Source organism: Sinocyclocheilus rhinocerous, unplaced genomic scaffold (genome assembly GCF_001515625.1).
Source record: "Sinocyclocheilus rhinocerous isolate Xijiao unplaced genomic scaffold, SAMN03320098_v1.1 scaffold1907, whole genome shotgun sequence".
Taxonomy (NCBI): Eukaryota; Metazoa; Chordata; class Actinopteri; order Cypriniformes; family Cyprinidae; genus Sinocyclocheilus; species Sinocyclocheilus rhinocerous.
Window position 1 is genome coordinate 752,048 of NW_015628766.1, and position 15,793 is coordinate 767,840.

The window sequence follows — 15,793 nt, forward strand, 5'->3', positions numbered from 1 at the left end:
AGTTATTGGATTTTCATTGGTGTGTTGAGAAAAGCCTATATTAACACTTTGAAAATTGGAATAAATTTTATATTTATTTTTCACTCTACTGATCTTGTGAGTACTTTGTGTTGTGACTTCACTGGGTATATGAGTGAATGTGGACGGTACACTTATGTAAGGTTCTGCAAGTGACATTAGCTGTTCTGTAACTTCCAGGGTGTTCATTGTATTTACACACAGCATTTGTTTAAAGAGCAGGTCATATGGTATTTTAAAAATGTCCTAATATTGTGTTGGAGTCCTCTACAACAGGTTTAAATGCATCTAAGGTCAGAAAACATTGTAATTTTCTCAGAATATACATTTAATATTAGAGTCATTTGCCAATGATTTCTAAACGGTTCGTTCGAAGCAAGTTCGGAGCAAACCCTTCCCTTCCATAAGCCTACTCTGCTCTGATTGGTCAGCTGGCCAAGCCTGCTGTGATTGGCACAGAGAGGAGTCCTTGAGCAAGTTAGCCAGCGCTACCATTGACAAAGCACCTTTACATAGAACAATAATATAGTGCTCCAATCCGTTCTTATAATAATGACATAACATACAAAAACACTTATGCAAGCGAATCGTGCCCACAGCTAAAGTTTAGCTGCTAAACTGTGAACAAAACAATAATGGTGGATACGTTAGCCGAGTGCTAACGTGACTAACTGATGAAACGATACAGTTTGTAAACCAAAATATGTCTACTGTAATGTATGAAGGACGGCAGACAAAAGACGCTGTCTTAACTTTTAATCAGAACGCAGAACAGCTGTATCACAGGCGCACCAGCCTAACTAACTCGCTCGTCTCTCCCGCATTAACCCTATAACTGCCGGTGCAGCAAAATAAACAGCAATTTCAAAATGATTATAAAGTCTGTGTGCTACATTACATTCTTTATTATTAAACGAAGTAATTAGAATAACGCAGTCTACATTAATCGACACATTCTTAGGAAATAGTGGGTTCACAGCGAATTATCAGAACTACTTCAGTAAGACAGTAATATCGTGCTTGACCTGGAAACCTAAAGCTGCACTAGACATCACATATTAGCACAAAAACTCAATTGAAAATGTACACATAACGTATCAATCGTACTTGCAGGCTGTGCTTCGGAGAGCTTGTTAGTCCAAATTAAGAAGATAAAAGCCAAGATTAGAGAAGCAGTCCTTGGTAAAATGACATGCATACAACAAAAGGTTCGAATTGTATTTCTGTGGTATCCTTGAACACAGCGTCTTCTCAACATGATGTAAACACACTAACTAGCGGAAGTGTTTGTGGGCAGGTCAGACTCTGTTCGTATTTCGCGGGCAGGCAGGGATTATGCAAATGTGTTACCCAGTGACGTATACCGGTAACAGGCAAAAGATTCGAAAATATGACGACTCGTTAAGGCAACTCAGAATCGACTCTCTCTTTTGAGAGACAATATCATTATTTATCATGCACTTTTTTGATTAACAACTTTGCAGACTGTTTTCAATTAAGGATAGCTACGTTATAAACTGCAAAAGAGATATTTTTCAAAAACCCATATGACCTGCACTTTAATATATTGACCCCCATCCTGTGTGTTTTGCCTAACAATTTGGATTGAAGAAATCATAGTTTAATTTTATCTTATTTTATAGGAATCTATGTGCATTCAAGACAACAAACAGGAAAGATCAAACAGTGAAAGAAGGCGGTCTTACCTCGAGAGCCTAGCCATACCTGTTCCATCTATACAGTTTGGTCATGACCATACACGTGAACCAAGAAGTGAAAGCAGAGATGATGTATTCATTCAGGGCCAAACACCCCAAGGAAGCAGCAGCACACAAACCAGCCTGTCTCCACCTAAAGACTCCTCCGCTCCCCAGTCCCCATCCTCCTCACAGTCCTCCTCTAGTATGTTCCTAAACCTGAGAAACCGGAGGAGCAAAGGCAAGGAGCGCAGCAAAAGCAGAGCGAGCAGAGGTACAACTGATTTCTTGAAGTACTTTTTATTTATATCTCCTACTTCCACTGGTTTTCCTGCTCAGGCTCATCAGTATCAGTCAAAAGACTATGAGGAAATTTACAAGATTTTGAATTGCTCCTTTGTTTTACAGATGAAGAGAGTGATGGTTCACCAACGCGAAAGACCAAAAGACGATTCCCAGATTTCAGGTATGGCCTGGCCAGCAACTACCTCTTGTGTGCCAATATCAGAGACATTACAATGAGAGGAGATGGACCATTTGTAGAAAAAAAAATGAATGGGACAAATCATAAAACTGGAAGTCCCAACTTTCAGTACAATTTAGAATATATTACGTAAGGAATAATTGAAGATGGGCCGTTGAATTGTTAGAATATAATGCACACAGAAGGTGATGATGCAGAGTGGCCATTACACCTCTGGTGTGCATTATTTTCTGATAATTCAATGGACCGGAGTCAATTATTCCACTTATACTAAGACATTGCCTGATGTTGTATTTCAAGGCATTCGTTAGGTTTTTGTCCTTAAAACGGTCTTGTGTGTAGGATTTTACACATCTCATTCCACGCTTCCGTTGCTAATTCCAAAACATCATTTTAGACCTAGTAACGGAGGCTTGAGCCATTGATAGTAATGCAATTATTAATGAAGTTATTACAGAGAGAGAGAGAGAGAGATTAAGTGTGTGAATTACCTGAATCTGCGCATCTCAACAGTGTTCGGCAGCAGTGTCTCTACTAATAGCAAAACTGTAAGTTTATCTTCTTCAAGAACAGCGCCGTTATTACCAAGCTTGTGAGAAATGTCATGTAGCTTTTAAGTTGCTAAACTATTTTACTGATTAAAATCATCAGAGCAACGCTGACAACACGTTTCTGTGCGAGTGTGTGTCCGTATGTGTGTGTGTCTGTAAAGGAGAGAGAGTGGGAGAAAGAGAGTAGTGCTTTCGTACATAATTTAACATATTTTGTGGCAAAAACGCGGAAATAATTTAACATTTTGATTTTTATCTTGTTGTTTATTTTCTTGTCAGTGTCATTGTGGGTTCTGGTTCTTTTGCTGTTGTAAGCTGTAAAGGACCTTTGAAATAACTGAAATCATTTGGCAAAGTGATATAGACATATAATGCGGTCAAGACCTGCCTGGAACTACCTTATCCGTGCGTTTCCCTGAAAATAATTGCACACCGTAGAATGTTTGTCAGCCAATCAGATTCAAGCATTCAGCAGCCCAGTAGTATAATACAATTTAATCTTGACTATTTTTCCTCAATCAAGTAGATAATGCCCAAAAATTTAAACCATTCTTTCTTTTGTGTTGCCCTGTAGTGGTATCCGCAGATCTGGAGGCAAAGGCAAAAAACGGGAGAGCATCACACTCAGAGGATCTGTAGGGAGCAGGTGTGAATATTAAATGTCCTAATATTAACCTACTACATTAACTGAAGTTAATTCGTTTAAAATCACTTTAAATCTGTTGGTCTTCTCTGATATAGATCAGTTTATCTCCATTACTTAATTAGCTTCATTAGCAAGGGTTCTTTGTTGTCCAAACTCAGGGGATCGGGAGAGTTACTGGATGAGTCCAGCAGCAATGTTTCCCCCTCTGACTCCATCTCTTCCATCCCTTCCTGTATGCCATTTTCCTGGTTTGGGGACAGAGAGAGGGAAAAAGAGAGAGAGCGAGAAAAAGACCGTTCTGCGTCCAGTACCAGTCTGCCTCGCACTCCTTCAGAGGGATACATAGAGGATTGTGCAAACAAGGTGAGTAGGGTCCAGGTGTTTTTTTTTTCCATAACTGTCTTTAATAAGAAGAAGAAATTAGTTGACATGTTGTGCTGTCAGTAATTTAATGCATTCATTTTTAAGCGACTCATTGGGGTTGAGCCATTTAAAATGAATTCAGTTTGCACTTTGCAAGGTTGCAGTTTGTTGCATTCCTGGATGTCATTTAAGTAAAGTTTTGTAATTAGAGGTATTACGAAGGCTGTACTGTACTATTTTGGTTTGGAGAAGACAGTAACTAAACCATACTGAATATCTGGGATTCAAAATCTAATTTTAAGCTGGCAATAAACAAAGTTTTAGGAATTTGTTAAAAACAAAGAAAGCTACACTCTTAAAAATAAAGGTGCTTCAAAAGGTTCTTCAAGCGATGCCATAGAAGAACCATTTTTGGTTCCACAAAGAACCATTCAGTCAAAGGTTTTTTAAAGAACCATCTTTACTTTCTTACCTTTTTATAATCTGAAGAACCTTCTTTCGCCACAAAGAACCTTTTGTGAAACCGAAAGGTTCTTCAGATGTTAAAGGTTCTTTATGGAACCATTTAGACAAAAAGGTTCTTCTATGGCATCGTGAAGCACCTTTATTTTTAAGAGTGTATGTGATGTAAAATGAATAACACATTTTTAAGATTCTACACAATTAGGTCACTACAACCCCTTTGTATAAACGGTCAGATGTTCTTGCTTCTATTGGAACATTCTTGAATTGTGCTGGATAACAGGATCATCACATTGGACCCTACTGTATGTAATTTGGCTTATGCGGAATGTGTTTTTTATTAAATCTTCTTTAAAGCAGACCAACCTCTCCTGGCCATCTCTTCTCTCTCATTCCTTAAATTTGGTACTGTATTCAGTTGGTCCTCCAGCTAATGTATCTTTTGTGTGAGGACAGTAGAACACTCAGTTACTAACTCAGCTACTAACCCTAGTGGACTAGTTTTTGATGTGGCTTTGTTTAACGATGAAATGCTCCATGCATTCTTTCACAATAAACCCTTTTGCCCACATTGATAAAGCCCAATCCTGTTTCGTAATGGAGCATTGCCATGGACTGTGGTAATTTATTAACTAGAAGTAGTTTGTGTCTAAGAACGCACACTAGGGAGTGATCGTTCTTGATGGTTTTAATACTTTAATAACTTGATTTAATTCAGGTTTAGATATTCATTAGTTCACTAACACATGATAGGGATGCACGATAGTTGTATTGTGTGATAGTGCTCCATTGCCAGCTCTTACAAGTAATACAAAGTAGTTTTGTGTTTCTACTGGTTTTGGTTTCTGGAATTGTTCTCCACTGGTACAGTTTCCCAGGCACTGAAGGTAATATCACCGCTTGCCACCGGTCCATTTATCCACATTTAATTCAAACAAGCATTCAAGAGAGAGAGAAAACAAACAAAGCCACAAATGCAGTAAATAAAATGTGTTTAGGGTCATTTAGAAATTAAGTCAATTATATGACATTCTTTTCTTTTCTTTCTTCAATTAATGTGTTAAAAAATGTTTAACATGTTTTTGATAAAAACATATTATGTATTAATTAAATCATTAATATAAGATATGATATTTGTAAAAACATTTTTAAGCTTTATTTTAAAAACTTTTTGAAAATGATTAAGATGTGTACACTCGCATGTATTCAAAGTATAAGGAAAATATTTGTTTTACTTTTTACTTTGTTGCAACATTGATATCATTAAATGTACATAATGCATTTCTATGAACTTTGCACGTAAACTATTTTTTAAAAGTTTTTTCATTATTTTGAATGATCTTGTACACCAAAACTCTCAGTCTTAGCCTGAACGTTGAGGACTTGATTAGATGTTTGCATTGATATTACACATTTAGTGGCCCTTAAAGGGATAGTTCACCCCAAAATGAAAATTCTGTCATTAATTACTCACCCTCATGTCGTTCCAAACCCGTAAGACCTTCGTTCATCTTCGGAACACAAATTAAGATATTTTTGATGAAATGTGAGAGCTCTCAGATCCTGCATAGACAGCAACACAACTGTAATGTACCCAGGTCCAGAAACGTAGTAAGGACATCGGTAATGCGAAGCTACGAGAATACTTTTTGAGTGCAAAGAAAACAAAAATAACAATTTATTTAACAATTCTTCTCCCCCGAGTTACGTCTTCCACCATTTTGGAGAGCACCCAAGAACGTTATCGACGTAATCAGTGTTGTTTACGTTCGGGGGAGAAAACACGCGCATGAATGTAATCTGCGTAATCAGCGTTGTTTACGCTGGGGGGAAAGCGTGCGTATGCTTTGTGATACTTTCTAAAATGGCGGAAGACGTAACTCGGGGGAGAAAAATTGTTAAATAAATTGTTATTTTTGTTTTCTTTGCGCTCAAAGTATTCTCGTAGCTTCGCAAAACTGAAGTTGAGCCACTGATGTCACATGGACTGTTTTACCGATGTCCTTACTACGTTTCTGAACCTGGGAACATTACAGTTGTGTTGCTGTCTATGCAGGATCTGAGAGCTCTCACATTTCATCAAAAATATCTTAATTTGTGTTCCGAAGATGAACGAAGGTCTTATGGGTTTGGAACGACATGAGGGTGAGTAATTAATGACAGAATTTTCATTTTTGGGTGAACTATCCCTTTAAGCCATTAGCATTATCTGCTTTAAAGGTGCATGCTAAATAGCATTCCAAGCATCCTCCTATAAATACTGTATCTGTGAAAACTGTTTGTGAGTAATTGTTTATGTGTCTGTTTGTGTATGTTTATATGTTTATGTCCCCGTGTTCTACTTGTTACAGAGCTTGTCTGTTACGGATGATTCGATCGCAGGTAGCCCTCGCTCTGTGTTGGCAGGGTTACTCAAAGAGCCCCGTCTCCTCGGGCGCTCGCACACACATACCTTCTCCTCCTGTGAGGTGAGAGGCCGTGGGGTCACCACTGCATGAGCTTTTCCTGTAGTTAATGGTTAGCATTCATCATATGTATATATTTGATCAGCCCTGAATGTGAACTTTTGGTTTGTGAGGTGTTTTGAAGAGGAGAGCAAGTATCGCCGGTGGAATGTGTGCGTCGTGAGGGAGGAATGGAAAGAATGAGATCATACTCATAGCTTTGAGAAAGAGGTGATAGTTCAGCATGCATGTCATTCTGTAAAATTTCAGCAAGTCATTTTCAAACCAAACAGCTTTCTTTTGGTCAATGCGGCGAATATGCGTGGCCAACTTGAACACTAGTGAAATCTGTGTGAACTTTTTTGCCCTCACATGAAACTCCCAGTTGCATGGATTCCTATTGAAATGACTGGATTTCACTTGTGAAATTTCATCAGGCACACAAGTAAATGTGACTTTTAGGCTCTTCCATCTGTGCATAGTGAGGCACAGGAGAGCAAGTTTCTCCCCTCTTAAAACATCCAGGCTGTTCATTCTGTGCTTCCTGCCTATGGTTAGGATCTTTCCGCAGTGAATTCTGTTATCCATATGGAGTATATGGGTGTGGTTGTGAGTGAGGCAGCTCTCCAGTGTCATTTTTTATGTGCACGGTATGTGGAATTTCCCAAATGATTGCAACAGCCTTCCTACGCCCTGTTGGTAAGATGTTGCCACAGGTAACATTATTTCACAAGTTGTGTTGGGTGTGTCAGTGGCTCAATATTAAAGGAATAGTTTATAATAAAAAAAACAATCATTACTTATCCCCCCCTCATATCCTTACAAACCTGTATGACTTACATTCTTCAAGGAACACAAAAGGAAATGTTCTCTGCTCTTTTAGGAGCATTTTATGAGATGTTCAACTCCAAAATGTTCAAAAAAGCACCATGAAAGTCTCATAAAAATAGTTTATGACTCACACACTATATTCATTTACAAGCCTTCTGAAGCCATACAATACTGTAGTTTTATGTGAGAAACTACATTTCTCACCTATATCTTTCATACTTATCACTTTCATATCTATATATGAAATTAAATAAATGTGCAAAGTAAATCTCAACAAAATTATTTTTGTTTTGTCAGTGTTTTGCCTTAACAAAATCCTTAAAAAGGCAAAAATATGAAAAGATGAAAGAATAAATAAACGTTATTGACAAATTTATTGTTCCTCTATTGTAAGTCACTTTGGCGAAAAGCATCTGATAAACACGTTAATGTACTAAAAACTTAAGAAGATTTAAGAAGATTCTTCTACTTTTATGACCGAATGGTGCTTTTTTGTTTTTCGTTCTGGAGCTTAGCAGACCCTGGTCACTATATTTTATTGAAAAGAGCTACGACAACATTTTTCAGAACATCTCCTTTCATATTTTAGTCTGTCTTAGTCTTGCCTCCTTTCTTGATGTCTTCCTCTGCTTCTGACCTGATTTCGTAAGTGTGCTCCAGATTTTGTCTGCCCTGGTAGGAGTCTGTTGATCTGTAAACAGGCGCTTTTAATTCAGGCACACAAAATTAAAAGGCAGTTTGCGTGAAATATGCCAAGCATATGTGGGTTAGCATTCTTTGCATGGGAGAATGGTGTATTGCAGTCTTCCACACAAGTTCTGACATAACTACATTATAAAATGCTCTTGTTTTCAGACCCTTGATGATGGCCCTCTTCCAGCGGCAAAGCAGTACATGTGGCAGAACCGCCCACTTTCCGAGTGGACCAATCAGCAGATCTGCCACTGGTTGATGGGCATGAATATGGAACAGTATATAGCTGAGTTCACAGCTAAAGGTGTGGATGGCCAACATCTCTTGTGCCTGGACAGCAGTAAACTTAAGGTTGGTCCATGTGTTTTTTGATTAATTTTGGGTTGTAGTATTGATTTAAAGAATGTTACACTGAAATATGTGTCTTCCAGGAGCTTGGCATTTCTAGTCAAAGAGATCGCTCCACTATTAAAAGGAGATTAAAAGACATGAAGAAGGCTCAGGAAAAACTTGAAAAGCAGCAAGTAAAAAAAGAAAAAGAAAGGGGGAGAGAGAAAGAGGCCAAGATTAAAAGCTGCCAACCAACGAACCTTGAATCAGCCTGCTGAGGTAGTAACAATGTCAAGGGCTGCAAATGTGCACGCTCACCGTCCCAAGGAATGATAATTTGTGCTGATAGAAATGGAGTAGACTGTCTCACACACACAGATGATTTGTAGACTGCTGAGAAAGTAACAACATGGGTGAACACATCAAAATACCAGAGGTTTTCTGCCAGTAAAGCCTGACAGAACACATATTACTGTAAATGTGTCTTTGATAAGCTTGTTATTAATATCTCATTTTGACACAACCCAGGAGTTAAAGAATTGATTCCTGTCCATCACACTGACATTCAACATGCATAATGGCACTTTGAGAAAATGGGAACTTAATCTAATTATCCAGAAAGGATATTTCATTGCCTTTAACTGATTTGCTTGAGGGCTATGAGTGTTGAGTGTTATAAGATGCTGCACATGGTACTAAAAACTATTTTACAGCTGTCCACCAGAGGGCACCGATGTTAAATATCTGCCAGTCAGTAAAGATGCCGAGATTGTTAATCTCGTTCTTTAGATTTAACCGGCAAACTATCATGAGCCAAACTGCTAGTGCACACTCTGCACTTTAGCCAAAAGTGAACTAACAATCCACGTGTGAATGTCTCATGTGATGTGCACACATTCCCAGGGTTAATAGAGCACATCAGGTAAGCTTCGGCTCCCTCTCCTAGTGTGCACTTTTAAGTGAGCACTTCACCACCCTGGACTTTTCTTTTTTGGAAAGAATCACCTTTTTTTATGTCTACTGTACATAACTCATAGTAATGTACATTTTACTGCAGAGAGGAGAGTAATTCATTGTCTTCTATGTCACAAATGATGATTTTACATGTGTATTAATAAATAAATATTTTACAATTATATAATTTTATTATGTCTTTTTTAATAAATGTCTGGGACATTTGTTTGTACCTTATGACACGTGTAGCTGCAAAGATATTTCATGAACTGTAAATTAAATTATCTTTCAAAGCACACCTGACATTTTGATTCAGATGTTTTGCGTCAGCTTAGCGATCTACTTTATGTGATTTCATATCGACATGTGAAAATGCTTTATTGACTTAGCCTTATTATTTGATACTTTATCTTGTGCAGGTTGGTAGAGGTACTATTGATGTAGGATCCCAGTAACCTTTCAGTTTATAAATAAGCCTTTCCAGGTTTTCAATCTATAAAACTTAAAAAATTTATTTGACATAGTATGTTATTGTTTTAAATGTAGTGACATAATGAAAAAAGATTAAATTATTTCATTATTAAAATGTACATGCATTACATGTGAATTAATTACATTAGCTACATGTGAAATTTTTAAGCAGAGAGACTGATACAGTATTTTCTTGTAAAACGCACTCCAATAATCTGTTCACAACTTACATTTTTAGTGTGCGTTTGTGTGATAGCCTTTAGTCCATACATACGTACACTAGCATATTGCTTGCCTTAAAGCTAATACACATGCTTATACACTAATATGCACAAAACTCAACATTTTATTTAATGGCGTCACTATTTTATGAGAAAATTAAATAGTTGAGTTTCTGATAAAAGCAGAACATGTTTCACTAGCTTGAGCTTGTGATATTGGTGACTTGGTAAGACAGAGTGGAGGGCATTCACTACGGCTGCTGCATCTGTCTCAGTCTGAATGAATGCCTCAGTATGAGTCTTGGTCTGTGTCACCTGCATCAGTTTCTGTGCCTGTCTACCTCACAAGTCTACAGTCATGGCCAAAAGTTTTGGCAGTGACAAATTTTGTGTTTTGCAAAACCCCCAAAACAAGTTGTTTAATTAAAAAATGTGTACCTCATCAATTTAGGTCCAGCAAAATTTTTTTATGTCTAATTAATATCCAAATATCTAATAATCAATTTCATTAATTCAGTCTCAATTTTGTGTGAGCTAATAAATTTAAGTAGCTAAAATTCAGACATCACCACTGACCAATTCAACAAGTCACTTTACACATAAACAGAATGAATACTTTTCATTATTTGAGCATTTGCATTGCCAAAAGGTGCTGTTTTAAAAAATTAAAGCAACTTCACATTCATACAAAGATAATTTCAAATGACCTTCAAAAATTAAAAGAACAAGCTGATCTTACAATGGATTGTGGCAGCCGATAATATATCAAACATCTATTTATAACAAAGTAATTCTTAATAAATCAGTCCCAGTTTTAGTAGTTTAAGTACAGTGGGGAAAAAACGTGTATGAAAATAAAATATGTACCTGAATGGTTTTAACAATAAAACAACAAATAAAAAAATCCAGACACATATTTACATTCATCTAAGCAGTTTTAGCTGGATATCAAGATAAGAAAAAAACGAACCAAGAAGTCCCCGACACAAACCATTCATAAAACAAAACAAAAATTTAAAATCTTTGGCCTTTGTACAAAAGAACCATCTGCTGTGAATAAATACATTAAATGTATATACATTACTGTGTGCATGAGAAGTGAATTGTGATATGAAAACGGGGTGGAACATGGAAGCAAATTTTAATATAAAACAAAACTGAAGTAAACCTATTTTTTTTATCCTTGTTCATCATATGTCTTCCAGACAGACACCATTTTGTAATACAATCTCTAAAAACCTCTATCAAGCTCAAATGATTCCTTACACATTTTGATGGAGTAGTAACAGTAAGAAAAGTTCAGTGTGTGCAAAAATAAGCATTAAAGGCTTCAGGAAGGGAGTCTTTGGTTTGCTTTCAATCAGGTTAGCATTTAGCTATGAGTAGCTCTCATTCTCATTCCAAGAAGTCATCCATTGTTTCTTCTCCGGAGGATCCATTTCCTCTTTCCCCGGCTCTTTTCCCCTCTCTTCCCTCTTTATCCGCACAGCATTATAACTGGGGACGCTTTCGTCATACTTGGAACGTTTGAAAAATCCACACTGTTCAGAAACAAAAAGACAATTAGCGCAAGTTCATGCTAACAATGCTAAACAGCATCATTTATACAGGAAAATGAGCAAAAAACACAGACGTAGTGTTGTTTGCAGTGTGTGCAGCATGCCTAGCATGAGGAAAGAACGAAACATTAAATGGTTTAAAGATGATATAAGCAAGAATCGGGCCGTATAAAGAACTGTATGTGCCGAAAGCGAGAGTTGCTCCGATAAACATCCCAAGCAGGCCAGAGAAAAGTACAAGTTTCTAAATCAAGCTAAATCTCAGTCATACACAGTCACACGCACTTGAAAGCTGAGTGAATGCAAACATGTATAAACTCTTTTCCAACAACAACTTCATACATGATTAGTTTGCATTCCTCATAGCATTTTGCTTATGTCTGAGCAATGAAAGCCATGGAAACTGCCACCATCACCCCACATCTAGGCATTGACAGGCAGCATGTGCGTCAGACTCAAGCTAGGGCTGATCCAGCTCTTCATGCTAGCTCTGAGCACGCAGATCAACTTGATCTGTGAGATCTTTTACCCTAAGAAAGGTTCTCGTTCTCTGTTTCTCTTTACGCATCTGAAGTCAGCCTCTCTTTTTCAGGTTCTTTGTCGCTTTTGCCGAAAAAACCACACTAAAAGGGGTAAAGGTTTGTGTTTTAAATACTTAAAGTCATGTGAATAGTACAGAATGATGAAAATCTGTTTTAATAAAAGTGACAGTAAATACAGGGTTAGGTAGTCCTGGTTGGGTGTGGTTGTGAGTTTAGTTATATGTTCTTACCTTCCAAAGCAAGAACACCAAAAGGCCCAGCAAAAGGAGTCCTAGTAAAATGGCCACCAGTATGACCCACCAGGGCATACCGCCATACTGCGCAACTTTGCGTTCGGGAAACACAGTAACGCGTGCCTGTAACAGGACAAACTGTCTTTCAAAATGCACTTATCGTCTCAAGCTGAGTTTTCAACCCTGCATATAAAGTCAGTTTGATAGAGAAGACAAACTGATCAAAACATGGAAGGAGAAGTATATATGGATAAAAGCTGAAATGTCCTCACCTGTGCTGGCTCATTTTTCAGCTGTATATTTGTAGCTGAGGTCTTGAAATCAAGTGATGCCTTGACAATAATGTCAATGTAGTTCAATTTTGCATAGTCCTGTAAGAAATAGTTTATTAATAGTTTTATGACATGATATAGTGTCCATGATAAAGAAAAGGGAAAATATTTATTTTTAAAGAATGAGACGGTTCTACTTTATAACACCTCTGCCAAGTTATTAGAAACATTCTATCTGTAATTTTGTTGGTTTCATATGTTGTCATTTTCAAGAAAAATGTAATGCATATGAGTGAACACATCTCATATGATGATGAAAAGGTTTTTAAACACAGTTTGCAAAGTATTTTTATGGATTTCATCAATTATTAATCCTACTACATGACATTTTTACCTTGACACACTCACTTTTTTTCTTATATTAATAAGCAGTCAAGCAGTTTTGTTAAAATATTATTTTTTAAAGAAGTAATAATAATTTATTATTAATACATTTAATAGATTATGCCATTAAAAAAAAAACATCCTACTGAATGATCACACTCACCTCCAGGAAGGTAGAGTTCCAAAGGTAAGCTCTCAGGCTGATGACAGCATTGCTGTCCATTCCCGTTAGATGACATTTGAATGTGATGCACTCCGCCCCATCCTCACACGACTAAAAACACAACAAGAAGACAGTGATTAGAAACAAGACGCCCAAGGAAACACACACAGGGCATATTCAGACTTTAGTTTTGCAGCCTTAAGCTAAAATGCTTTTACTTATTGTTTTGAGGATCTGAATACTTCTGTCAATGTGATATTTCAGTTTTTCCTTTTGAAAATATTTGCTAAGTTATAACTCATTGTGGGGTATTTAGTGTAGTGATGTTAAAAATTAGACTATTAGTCTGAATACTTTCTGAATGCACAGTATGCTTCATGTTTGGGTGACTTTACCAAAACTGTGTATTTCCTCTTGTCAGTAAAAAGAGAGACTGTTCCCTCTTTTGCAGGAGTTTCCCCAATTTCACGTTTAGTTCGTGACACTGAAGGCTCCTAGATAACCGTAAAACAGAACAAATAATCAGTTCATTTCTATATGGATGCAACTTGGAATAATACAAATTTTGACTAGGACTACCTTTAAACCGAGTTTGTTGACTTCATCTTGATTGGAGCAGATGAAGCTGTCTAAACCGGTTGAGGTCATCTTCATGAGGTACAGCAGCCACTTGCCTTGAGAGGTATGCTTAGGCCATTGGATAATCATAGAAGCCGTGCCAAATGATTTAAGGGGTTTGCCCAAGTTTGTAACCTGTAAATCAATATATTTAACAGGATCCATCTTTTTAAAAAGCCTCTAAATATTGTGACATGTAAGATAGTTAGAATGCAAATAAATAAATATTGTATAAACAAACCAAAGGAAGTATTGTACATGTAAAATGTATGCTTTATTTACAAAATGTTAGGAACTCTAATGGTCACCCTGAATTCATAGTCAATTGGACTGCCGACATCAGATGCCAACTTCATTGCACTCTCTCCTTTAACTCCTCCAGTAAAGTAGAGCTGAGATGGCTTAGCAATGCTGTAGATGATACATGATGACAGTGCATGAAGATACAAATATAGGTCGTTGATATTATCATCATCAGAATATGGGAAATTATAGTGCAGTTTGCAAACCTACCCTGAGAGGGACAACAGCAGCTGGATCTTAACAATGGCTTTGGCTTTGATTGCTTGTAACTGCTTCTGATCACTTGTCCTGCAATTAACAAAACGAAAAATGGAAACATGAATCTATGAATTCTGACATGCTTAAAACAAAAGAAAATACTAAACTGATACTGTGCCTTTGGCAAGAGTTATGTTGCTACTCACGTTTTGAGTTTAAGGTCAATTTCAATTTCAGTGGTATCCAAAGAAATTCCACCCGTGTTCAGAATGATGTAAAAAGTTGTCTAAAAAAGTTTTTTTTTTTTCAAAAGTAAGTCCACACACCAAAAATAGAGCTTTTCTATTATAATACCATAAAATAACAATAGCGATAAAAATAAAAATAAATACTATTATATTGTCTAATATACTTTAAATATTCACCTCAGCATCTCTTTTGAATGGATTTCCAAGTTCACAATCGGCTTGTGACCCATTCTGATTGGCTAGACAGATGACTGGTTTATCCTGTAAAGATTTAAGATCACTTAAAGGGTTAGTTCACCCAAAAATGAAAATTAGGCTGTGTTTTACTCACCCTCAAGTCATCCTAGGTGTATATGACTTTCTTCTTTCAGACGAATCCAGTCGGAGTTATATTAAAAATTGTCCCGGCTATTCCAAGCTCTATCATTGCAGTCAGCGGGTGTTGCAGTGCATCAGTCCAAAAGAAGTTAAATAAAAAGCGCCCATCCATAAAAAAGTGCCTCACACAGCTCCGGGGGGTGAATAAAGGCCTCCTGTAGCGAATCGATGCGTTTTTGTAAGAAAAATATCCATATTCAAAACGTAATAATCACTTGAATCTAGCTTTATCTCACTGTTGTAAACGAAAGCAGTTCCGGGCGTCTGTCCTATGATGTCGGCGTTGCGCATGCGCCGGTGAGTCTCGTGAAAACCAACGTTTGCTAACAGGATCAAAGGAAGCAAAGTTTCCTTACTTTAGCAAAGGAAAGCCAGTCTCCTCTTGGCTTATATCGAAATCCTCTGACATTCATCTTTACAAATCCTCGTTTTGTACTTATAATTCGTGACCGTTGTTTTGTTTAGATCTCTCCGCTGCGTTTCCACGTTTGTCACTTCTGAGCGGCGCATGTGCAAAGCTGACCTACATTATACCAAGCTACATTAAAGTGATTATTACGTTTTAAATATGGATATTTTTCTTACAAAAACGCATAGATTCGCTACAGGAGGCCTTTGTTCACCCCCCCAGAGCCGTGTGAGACACTTTTTTTTTTATGGATGGGCGCATTTTAATTACCGTATTGTCCCGAATATAAGACGATATTTTTTTCTTGGAAATACATCTGAA

The 15,793-nt window shown here is 37.1% G+C and overlaps 2 protein-coding genes across 4 annotated transcripts in view; one reads left to right on the plus strand and one right to left on the minus strand.

The window, feature by feature from the left end:
- The window catches only part of LOC107738468 (neurabin-1-like), a 32,324-nt gene extending 21,271 nt beyond the window's left edge, over positions 1-11,053 (plus strand). For 2 of the 3 annotated variants that reach the window (XM_016550231.1, XM_016550230.1), the window contains exons 13-19: positions 1,662-1,989; positions 2,124-2,181; positions 3,325-3,396; positions 3,555-3,759; positions 6,573-6,689; positions 8,352-8,540; positions 8,621-11,053. In XM_016550231.1, the coding sequence (XP_016405717.1) occupies positions 1,662-1,989; positions 2,124-2,181; positions 3,325-3,396; positions 3,555-3,759; positions 6,573-6,689; positions 8,352-8,540; positions 8,621-8,797 (1,146 nt within the window). In that variant the 3' untranslated portion in view covers positions 8,798-11,053. The remainder of the gene's footprint in view (positions 1-1,661; positions 1,990-2,123; positions 2,182-3,324; positions 3,397-3,554; positions 3,760-6,572; positions 6,690-8,351; positions 8,541-8,620) is intronic. The other variant, XM_016550232.1, reaches the window with a different exon arrangement.
- Positions 11,054-11,274: 221 nt separating this feature from the next.
- Positions 11,275-15,793, minus strand: part of LOC107738477 (integrin alpha-6-like) — a gene marked incomplete at its 5' end in the record, with an annotated part of 31,470 nt that continues 26,951 nt past the window's right edge. Inside the window, 11 exons of the mRNA XM_016550237.1 lie at positions 11,275-11,706; positions 12,254-12,347; positions 12,497-12,622; positions 12,772-12,870; positions 13,319-13,429; positions 13,714-13,812; positions 13,898-14,071; positions 14,245-14,347; positions 14,450-14,527; positions 14,644-14,723; positions 14,863-14,946. Of these exons, the coding sequence (XP_016405723.1) occupies positions 12,285-12,347; positions 12,497-12,622; positions 12,772-12,870; positions 13,319-13,429; positions 13,714-13,812; positions 13,898-14,071; positions 14,245-14,347; positions 14,450-14,527; positions 14,644-14,723; positions 14,863-14,946 (1,017 nt within the window). The remainder of the gene's footprint in view (positions 11,707-12,253; positions 12,348-12,496; positions 12,623-12,771; positions 12,871-13,318; positions 13,430-13,713; positions 13,813-13,897; positions 14,072-14,244; positions 14,348-14,449; positions 14,528-14,643; positions 14,724-14,862; positions 14,947-15,793) is intronic.